At 49.4% G+C, this 10,876-nt stretch overlaps 1 protein-coding gene across 3 annotated transcripts in view; it reads left to right on the forward strand.

Moving 5' to 3' along the window:
• LOC133845858 (mediator of RNA polymerase II transcription subunit 13) overlaps positions 1 to 10,876 on the forward strand; it is a 28,883-nt gene that overhangs the window by 14,853 nt on the left and 3,154 nt on the right. For 2 of the 3 annotated variants that reach the window (XM_062280459.1, XM_062280458.1), the window contains exons 7-13: positions 1,045 to 1,699; positions 2,335 to 2,829; positions 3,885 to 4,092; positions 4,165 to 4,775; positions 4,839 to 9,807; positions 10,540 to 10,657; positions 10,728 to 10,843. In XM_062280459.1, the coding sequence (XP_062136443.1) occupies positions 1,045 to 1,699; positions 2,335 to 2,829; positions 3,885 to 4,092; positions 4,165 to 4,775; positions 4,839 to 9,807; positions 10,540 to 10,657; positions 10,728 to 10,843 (7,172 nt within the window). The remainder of the gene's footprint in view (positions 1 to 1,044; positions 1,700 to 2,334; positions 2,830 to 3,884; positions 4,093 to 4,164; positions 4,776 to 4,838; positions 9,808 to 10,539; positions 10,658 to 10,727; positions 10,844 to 10,876) is intronic. The other variant, XM_062280460.1, reaches the window with a different exon arrangement.

Below are 10,876 nucleotides of genomic sequence, written 5' to 3' on the forward strand. Positions count from 1 at the left end.
ATAAAAAACAATTCCTAAAATTTGCCTTTAAAAGAATGTTTTTAATACATTCGAGATTAACATTGACTGATCTTTATTTTGTTTTAAAGAACAGCTGTCTTAAAGTCCATTTACTTTCCACTATCGCAATTATCGTTAACTTTTCTAAAGTTTGCTGGGAGCTTTACAATTTAGACAGCTGTTATTGAAAAGAATTTATTTTTCACACATCTGTATGAATATGAATATGAATATGAATATAGAGAGTACAGAACTAATCATATTTTATCTACATGGCAAACCTAATAATCTCCTAATAAACCTGAGATTTTCACGATTCCTACCTTCCAACATAAGCTTTGAATAGAATTCCTACGATTCGCATTATAAGCTCAGAATAGGATCATTTACATAACATATTACTCATGCGATCTTCAAATGTGTGATCAATTTTTTAAAATTTGATCCTCTACAATATAATTAAGCTCATTGAAATTAATCCACTTCGGTACTCCACAAAATACACACACCAATCACATACGATCCACATGCAATCCACTTGCTAATCCCAATCGTTACAAATTACTCATGCGATCCTCAAATATTTGTTAACTTCTTTTGAATTGAATTTCGATCCTTTACACATACGATCCACAAGGAATCCACTGAAATATTTGTTAACTCTTTTTCAATATATGAAGTAAGCTCATTAAATCCCCTTATAAAAGACACATCCCAATCACATACGATCCACATGCAATCCACTTACTAATCCCAATCTTCTTTTGAATTGAATTTCGATACTTCACAAAATACACATCCCACATGGAATCCACTGAAATATTTGTTACTATTTTTCATTTGTTACTCATTCGATCCCCTTATAAAATACGCATCCCAATCACATACGATCCACATGCAATCCACTTGCTAATCTCAATCGGTCTTCTACAATATAAGTAAGCTCATTGAAATGCAATCCACTTTGATCCTCCATTAAATACACATTCCAATCACATACGATCCACTTGCTAATCCCAATCGAATATCTCCCGCTACTTTCAGGTGGTCATAAGATGTATCACCCCACGAACTATGTACTAGTCACAGATCTGGACGACATGGAGCATATGGAGTTTACCGAGATGTACAAGGCGAATGGCGGCAGCGGGACAGCCGAACCAGCTGTGCTTGCGTCGCTCTCCTCGCCCGCAGCAGCCGCAATGGCGCCAGCAACAACGCCGGCAGCGATGCCAACGGCGGCCATTAAAGAGGCGGCGATTGTGGCGCCATCTGGCGGCAATACGAATGGAAACTGTAACAACAACAAGAAGGCAACAACAACAACAACAACAGGAACAACGACGACGCAGGCGATGAGCGCGTTGGAACGTTTAACGTTTCAGCCGTACTACGATCAGCGTCCGACATCGGGATTTACCTTCAATACCAACAATACTCACATACCAGCAACGGCGGCCATTGAAATGCCTGAGCGTGCTTGGCAGGATTGCATCATGAATACACTGCATGTGGATGCCGCGGCGTCAGCGACGTCAGCGTCGGCAGCGACTCCGGCAGAGGAAGAGGATGTGAAGCAAACGGATTCCAAGCAGCATGTCCAGCAGCAAATTCAACAGCAGCAGCAACAACAACAGCAACGGCAAAAGCTGTGGAACTTTGTGGATCCCATGCAGAAAGCTCCTTGCATATGCACCAAGTAAGTTTTTCTCGCTACAGTTTCTCTTTACAAACCGAACGCCCGCTGTCTCTTCTATTCCTGTTCCTCTTTTTGATTTTTTTTTTTAACTTTTCTCTGCACCCAACCACCCAGCAAACACTTATACCATGCACTTCAAGTGTGTGTGTTTATGTGTGCCTGTGTGTGTTACGATCCTGCTGCTCCTCTTTTACTCTCTATCTATCTCTGTCTGTCTGTCTCTCTTTTTTGGAGTATGTGTGATTTGTTTTTTTTTTCGTAGCGCGATTTGTGTTGAATTTTGATCGATATCGATATATTATGAATATATATGAATTGTAATCGAGAGATTTGTATAACGCTTTGATGGCATGCTTAGAATACCAGAATTCAGTATATTCCCTAATATTGCAATATTATTAAACAATTTTTTTTGTTTTTTTTTTTTATGTATTTTTAATCATAAGTTAATTGTGCGTGCGTCTGTGTGTAATTGTGTGTGTGTGCGTTGCATGTGTTGCTATTCTAATTAAACGCTTACAGCCGTTAAGACAAATCGAAACTCACCACAGCAAACGCGCGCGCGACTGCGAATCAAATGTGTGTTGAAAGTTGAGTTGAAAGTTTAACACAAAAAAAAACCCACCAAATTTCAGCGCACAATGCAGCGGCGGCGGCAGCAGCAGCGCCGGCAGCAAGCAGCGTCAGCAGCAACAGCAGAGCAGTAGCAGCGGCGGCAGTTCGCCTGCACTGCGGGCTGCCATCAGTGCTGCCAACAACAGTGGCAAAACGTCGTTCCAGCTCTATCAGCAGCAACAACAACAACTACTGCAACAGCAACAACAACAACATCACCTGCGACCTGCAGCAGCGTCTGTGGTGGGGGCGTCGTCAACGTCGTCGTCGCATCATTCCAGTTCGAGTTCCAGTGCAAGTTCCAGTCTTGGCTGCTCCTCCTCAACAACTTCCTACTACTCCTCCTCCTCCTCATTCTTCACAACAACAACTACTACTGCTGCTGGTGGCTCAAGTCTCAAGCGCAAAATTGTGCCGTTTCACAAGCGCTTTCTACTCAATTCTCAGACAGCGCTCAAACTTTACAACAACAACACTACTACAACAACAACAGACACCAATATACCAAAACAAAGGTTTGTGTCGCTGTTCAAGCCAAGTGTGTGTGTGTGTGTGCAGGCAATTTAGCAGCGCTGCCAACTTGTTTTCATTTTTTTTCATTTCGTTTTCTTTTGGTTGTTTTTTTTTTTTTTAGTTCTAATAATACGCTCTCTTTGAATTTCTTGCTCATAAACTCACACACACTCCCTTTAAGTTGTTTATATTCTGTTACTACAAACGACAACACAACAACATGCTCTACTTAAGTTTTTAATTTCGTTGTTTTTGGTTGACAAGTTTTCTTTGCTGCTAATTTTCAACTCACATATAAATACATACATAAATACATACTGTGCAATGGCCACCCACACATACATAGAATACATGTGCAGCTCTGCCATAAAGTTATTAACAATATGTTTATTGTATTTTTTTTTGTTTAATTATTAACTTGCGGTAACTGGCAATAATAAATAACAATTATTAATTTCATACATTGTAAATGAATGGCTTCAGCCAACAGCCTTCCACACAACTCCGTTTTTGCACCAATCAAAAGCGGTCGTTACTTTTAGTCATAAACAACGGCTCGTTATCGGTATTTTTGGTATTTTGATATTGATCCTGCGGTGCTGCCCCACACACATCTCACACACACACTACCGCATACACATACCTAAGTATATGCTGTAAATAACCATTACATGACATGCATATATTAATGTTGTTTGTAATTTTTTTTTTTTTTTTGGCAACTGCGAAGTTGATTATAATATTTTTATTCTGCTCCCTCGGCTCTCCTTTTCCCCCCCCACACACTATCTATCTCGTTCACTCGCGCGCTCTCTCTTGGATGTGGTTTTGATTTTGTTGCTTAGCATATTAGCAGTGCTTATCGATAAGCCGTTTTGATTAATCGATTAATTACTCTATGTATGCGTTATACAGTAGTTGGTTGGTTATAAATATTTTAATTTTCTAATATATTTTGTATATAACCCGCAAGCATGTAGCGTATGCTATTTTTATTTGTTTGCATAATGCCCATAATAAATTGCTAATAACAATTATTGCAAACTTTCTTCTGCAGACATTTGGCCGCATCGAGTGCAGCGACACCACCCTGTGGCGGTGCGTCGATATATTCATCACGCAACTCGCTGGGCGGCGATACATCATCGATGCCGCCAGCGGTGACTTCCTCATCGGTTGGATCACCAGCGACGCCAGCACCATCTCCACATCCGCATCCCAACTCGGCGCAATCGCAGCCGACCTCAGTGCCGCCCGCTGAGCAAGTGAGTACTGCTCTCCCCCCCACCCATCAACTTGAATCTTTGAATCTAATTGTGATCCTTATTGCTTTGCAGTTGCTTAACATGAGTCCGCATGCGCCCACATCCGTTTCGAATCTACAGCAGCCGCCCACGCCCATCGATCATCTGCTGGACAAGAATACGCCAGCGCCCACGCCCACGGATCAGCACGATAACAAGAGCATAACCGCCTCCCCATATGTGCATCAGACGCCCAGCGGGGAGCCGCCCGCCTACACGGAGCACGGCTCGAACGCGGGTGGCGCCAATGCAGCGTCCGGCGAGCAGCAACCAGCGACGCCCACATCCGGCAATGCAACAGCCTCCGGCACAACGCCAGCAGCAGCTGGCGCAGGAGCTGGAGGAGCAACGGCAGGTGCTGGAGCGGCAGCAGGTGGTGCAGCTGGTGTGCAGTGTGGCACGATTAGCGTGAAGAAGCTGGAGATGCAACCATCAACAGCTCCAACCTTAACGCAAATCAAACAGGAGCCAGGAACGGTGGTGCAGCGATCACAACAGCAGCCGGTGGCCACAAGCACAATGGAGGCGGTGAGCAATCTGCTTAATCTGTACAAGACGCCGCAGCTGAAGCTCAAGGATGTGGATAGCTTCAGCGAGGAGTGGCTCAAGGAAATCATCTATGACTTTAGCCTACAGGAGGCTTGGTAAGCTAGCTGCTTTTAGTAATCCTCTCGAGTGGCAAATGTTTAACTACTCTTTCTTCACAGGGACAATTTGCCGGTGATGCGACCCAATCTCAATGAATCCGCCAAGCAAAAGCGACCACGTTACGCCAAAAACCTTTACGAGGGACACACGCACTTCAAGCCGCTGATGCCGTCACCCGGATCCGTCTACGGTTCGCTGCTCTCCATCGATGGCAATGCCACGCAACCGTCGCAACTGGCAGCAGCCTCCGATACAACCGGAGCTGCAGCTGGTGGCGGTCTGGTGGGCATAGCCAGTTCCTTTGGAGCAACAGCCGCCGGTGGCGGAACGGGAACGGGACTCAATAGCGGAAGCAACGATGAGGCGGACAGTGCGCTCAATGCGGCAGCTGGCGGTGGCAACAGCGGGAGCGCAGCTACGGCCAGCAGCTTCTTTCCGGGTCTGGACATTAAGACGGAGCCCGGTTTGCATTCGCCCTGCAAGGAGTCCAAGTCATCGAATCTCGCTGGCAGCGGCGGCAATCTCTTCACCGCCGAAGGACTTAATCCCACGCTCGACGATCTGGAGCAGATCTTCGACACGAGCTCCAATGATGAGTGCAGCAGCGTGCAGATTCATACGCCACCCGACTCCAATAATCCCTCGAATGGCGGTTGCAGTGCGGTGACAAATACGATTGATGAACTCAAGCGTAGCACTGCGGTGGCAAGTGCTGTGGTCGCTGCTGTGGTGGCCAGTTCGGGGGCGGGCAGCATACAAGCGGAGGATTTGACCAAAATGTTTCCAACGCCGCCGTCCCATGAGCAACAACATCCCAATTCCAGTCCCTGCCAAACGGACGTTGTCATGACGGATCTCAGCGTGGACACGAGCAGCGTTGTTGGCGGCGTCTCCAACAATAACAACAACAACAATAACAATAGTAATAGCAATAATAATAACAACAACAACAACAACAATGCTAGCAATAATGGAGGAGGCGCTGCACTTGCTCTCGGTGTTGTGCTCAAGCTGACGAAGCAGGAGTACAGCGTGGAGCTGGGAAGTCCCGTGGAGGAGCCCATCCACGACTGGAACTACGTGTACCGACCGCCGCAGCAGGAGAAGTTCGTGGGCAGCTCACGCTATGCGCCGCTCACGAATCTGCCCAGTCAAACGCTTCCCGCACTCGCCATGCCCGCCAATTGTTACTACAATCCCACCTGGAGTCACAGTCAAAAGTCACGTGCAGCCACTTTGGCCAAGGCGGCGGCAGCGCAGCAACAACAGCAACAGCATCAGAAGCATCAACAGCTGCAGCAGCGCATACAACAGCATCAGCAACACCAGCAACAACAGCAGCAGCAGCAACAACAGCAGCAACAACAACAGCAGCAGCAACATTCACATCAGAAGCATCAGCAGCTGCACGATTTGTTGGCCGCTGGACCTCGGACTCCCATGATGAACACGGCGATGCCGTCGCCAGTCTCCACAGTCCCCCAACCGTTGAGTAGCGGTGGCAGCCAGCTGCTGTTGAATCAGCTCAACTGTCCGCAAGCCCCGCCCGGTAGCTCCATGCAACAGATGATGCAACGCGCTGGGATGTCACCCATGCCTCCCTCCCCGGCAGCTGCCGGGTTGGTGCCCTTCCCACGCAGCAGTCCCATGCATCACAATGCTGGGAATATGCGTCAGACGCCCACACATCCGCCACCGCCGTATCCCTACGAGCTTGCAGCAGCGAGTCCGGCGACCTCAACATCTTCCACGTACCTCAACAAGCCGTACAACTCGCAGGATGCGCACACGCCGCACGCACAATTCGGACACCAAATGCCTGGCGGCGACAAGCTCGCCATGATGCAATACGGCGCAGGAAGTGGAGGTGCTAACAATGCGGGAGGTGCGGTTGCCTCGGCTGTGGCAGCTGCAATGGGTTTGCTGCAGGAGTTGCCCGAGGTGAATTCGGTGCTGGTGAACATTTTGCTGTACGACACCGCGTTGAATGTGTTTCGGGATCACAACTTTGACAGCAGCAGCGTTTGTGTGTGCAACGCAGATGCCCAGAAGATTGGCAACATTCGCGGCGCGGACTCAGGGGTTTATGTACCGCTCCCAGGGAGCAGTTTCAATCCGTTTCCCACGCAACAGCGACTGCTCAATGGACCGAGTGGCGCAGCCTTGGCAGCACCAAACAACTCCTCATCCGCCTCCTCCTATGGCATGCGTATGCTGAGCTCCTTTGGCGGCGGGCTGGACTCGCCGGCATTGCCCGCACCCAACGGAGGTTCGAGTGGTTCCAGTTCGTGTACACCGCCCAGCAGCAACCCGCACATCACCGGCTACGTGGACGACGATCCCGTCGAGTGCACCTGCGGCTTTAGTGCGGTGGTCAATCGTCGACTCTCGCATCGTGCTGGTTTGTTCTACGAGGATGAGCTGGAGATCACGGGCATTGTCGAGGATCCGGGACGTAATAAACAACCCACGCTGCTCAGTCTTATACAGAGTTTGTGCCGAAAGAGCGTGAAACCCGGAGCCTCGGAGTTGTCTACGGGCAGGGAACTGGAGAAGGTGACATCGGGAGGAGCGGGAGCTAGCGTAGCGGTCGCTGAGCAACTGGCGCATGCCATCTTCGATCTGCTGCTGGATCAGTGCTCAATCATACAGACGTCGAGCAGTTCGGTGCATCGGGCGTTGCAATCGCATCGACGTCGCATGTCCCGACAGCGGCGACTCTTCGGCAACAGCGGTGCACCAACCGCATCGATGGAGTCCATTGCGAATGTGCTCGAGTTCACCGATGCCCACGATGTCATAAGTCTGGCGCTGGAGCAGGCGCGACTGGCTTTCGAGGAGCAACGCCTGGACATGAATATGCTCGAGTTCGGGCACAATCAACAGCAGCACAATTCGCAGCACTCGCAGCATCATCAGCAGCAATCGCATCCGCATCAACCCTCACAGCCGGGACAGCAGTTGAGCGCCTTCCAAGCGGCGCCCGCGTTGAGGCAGAAACTTCACGCCTTGGGCAGCGGTCGTCTAACGGTTCACAAGTGGCCGTATCTCCCGGTGGGTTTCACGCGCAGCAACAAGGAAATCGTCCGTACCATGAACGCCATTCAGCCGATGCTGCAGAGTGCCTTCCACTGCAAGTCGCGAGGCGGCTCCGCCGGCTCTAAGGATGCCAGCTCCTACAACACGGTGAGTGGTCCGCTCACTTGGCGGCAGTTTCATCGTCTCGCCGGACGTGCGTCGGGTCAATGTGAACCTCAGCCGATCCCTTCGGTCGTGGTGGGTTACGAGAAAGATTGGATCTCAGTGGCACCGCATTCCATACACTATTGGGACAAGTTTCTGCTGGAGCCTTACTCCTATGCTCGGGATGTTGTCTATGTGGTGGTGTGTCCGGACAATGAGCACGTTGCGGCGCACACTCGGACTTATTTCCGTGAGCTGAGCAGCACCTACGAGATGTGCAAACTAGGACGGCACACGCCCATACGCGGCTGGGATGGTGTGCTCCAAGTCGGAGCACCCAACAACAATAACAACAACAATAACGGAGCTCCTGGGGAACGTGAGACACCGCTGGATGATTGGCTGCGCACGCTGGAGCATGCGCCGCTGGCGGATCAAATCCGACGCTATGCCATGGCCTTTCTCTATCAGCTGGCGCCGTATTTGAGTCGGGTGCCCAACGACAAGACGTTGCTCAATCCACCCGATGCCAGTGGCAGCCACCAGGGCAGCAAGGGACAGTCGGGGAATGCAACGCAGTCACAGACGGGAGCCTCAGCGCCTGGCACGGATCATGCTAGCGATGGTACTACGCTTATCAAGCTCGAGCCTGGCACAGAGCAGACGACGACGACGGGGCAACAGGATCAACAGCAGCAACAACAGCAGCAGCAGGATAGCAAGCAGGATGTGAAGCCCGGTGTGGCGGGAGCTGGAGCAGGCGGCGCTGGCGCCGATGCCAAGCCAGCTCTCGTGCTCGGCGATCCGCTGGGCATGGGCGAAACCCTCGAGGATATAAATCCCTCCGCGATTGTGTTGTACGTGGTCAATCCCTTTACCTTTGCCTCGGACAGCGTTGAGCTGGAGCGTTTGGCCTTGATTGCTCTGTTGCGTTGCTATGCGGAACTGTTGAAAGCGGTGCCCGACTCGGTGCGCGCCCAAATGAACATACAGATCATCTCGCTGGAATCGATCATGGAGCTCGGTCCGGCGGGCAACCGACGTCGCTTCTCCGATGAGATCAAGTGCCTGGCACTCAACATCTTCTCGCAGTGTCGTCGGCATTTGGTGCATGCGCAGCCGGTGAAGAGTTTGACGGGCTTTGGCACCGCCGCCAACATGGAGGCGTTCCTCAAGACCAAGGATGAACCCAACCGGAGGGCGTACAAAATGTACACAGCGCCCTTCGTGCTGGCGCCGATGCATGAGCGGAACGACAAGACGGACTTCTCCAGGGCAGCGGGAAGCATGCACGGTCAGAACGAGACTCGCTATTCGGTGATGTATTGCAATTACTGTCTGAGCGAGGATCAGGCTTGGTTGCTGGCCACCGCCACCGATGAACGGGGCGAACTCCTCGAGAAGGTCTGCATCAACATCGATGTACCGAATCGTGCACGGCGACGCAAAGCTCCGGCTCGTTATGTGGCACTGCGGAAGCTGATGGACTTTGTCATGGGTCTCATATCGCAGACGTCGCAAATGTGGCGTCTGGTCATCGGACGCATCGGTCGCATTGGACACAGCGAACTCAAGTCTTGGAGCTATTTGCTGAGCAAGCAACAACTCCAGAAGGCCTCGAAGCAGTTCAAGGACATGTGCAAACAGTGTACGCTCATGTATCCACCGACCATTCTCAGCGCGTGTCTTGTCACACTCGAACCGGACGCCAAGTTGCGTGTGATGCCCGATCAGTTTACGCCCGACGAACGCTTCTCACAGATCTCAATGCAGAATCCGCTCTCCACGCCACAGGACGTGACCTGTACTCACATCTTGGTCTTCCCCACGAGTGCTGTTTGTGCGGTGAGTTTGCTATTTATTATTCGTTAGGAAGTTAGTTATTGGGAATCTAATTTAGGCTTAGATTTAAGTTCCTAAAGTGGTTTAAACTGAGTGACCGACTAACTGCATGAATGATTTACACAGCAGAGCTGAGTGGTAAGACTCAGGAGGCTGAAAAATTAATTTAGGCATTAATCTATATACATTTCACTGTTTATTCTGACTGAGGAACAGACTGACTGAACTATTAACGCACAGCCCAAGCGGTAAGAGGTAGGAGACTGAAACTTGTACCTTATAGAACTTGGTCAATTGAATCATGCAATAAGATTAGGGTTTTTAACTAGGGTGTCCGAAATTCAATACAAATTTATTAAGGTATCAATGCAAACCCAAGCGGTAAGAGCTAGGAGGCTGACATTTTTACCTCACACAACTTGATCAATATAATCGTGCAAAATAAAGCAAAAGAAACTGATTGAACTATCAATGCAAATCCCCTACGGTAAGAGTTTGGAGGCTGTAATATTTTCAAAACACAATTTTTACTAGTAATGAGCTGAATATTGAATAATACAGATTGCTAAAGTCATTAAATAGATAAAACATCCTAGAATTAGTTGTTTGTTATTATTGACCTAAAAATGAGAAAACAGAGCTCCTAAATCATTAGGAACTTTATGGGTAATTTCTTCTTTTTTGGTTGTATTTAATAATTTACTAATTTCAATATTTTCTTTTTTGATATTGTAGTCCTTTACACGCCAATTCCAAAACGAGCCGCCGGTGGAAGATGATTTCATCTTCGGCGAGGGCGAAGAGGGCAACGAGGACTTTAGCGATGCCGACATCGGAGATCTCTTCTGGGACTGTGAGTATTGTCGCTTTGTACACATTAAAAAACTTCCGTAACCAACAATACTGACTCTCTCTTCTCGTAGCTCACATGGATCGCGTTTCGAATCACGGCAGTCCAGGTCGCATGGAGGACAATCGAAGCTGGCAAAGTCCCGGCGCCAACAACTTCAAGTGCACGCCGCCCCAAGAAGTCGAGGAGGTAGGAAGTAAATTTCCTGTTCATAGCTTTCAC

This window comes from Drosophila sulfurigaster, chromosome 3 (assembly GCF_023558435.1).
Source record: "Drosophila sulfurigaster albostrigata strain 15112-1811.04 chromosome 3, ASM2355843v2, whole genome shotgun sequence".
Taxonomy (NCBI): domain Eukaryota; kingdom Metazoa; phylum Arthropoda; class Insecta; order Diptera; family Drosophilidae; genus Drosophila; species Drosophila sulfurigaster.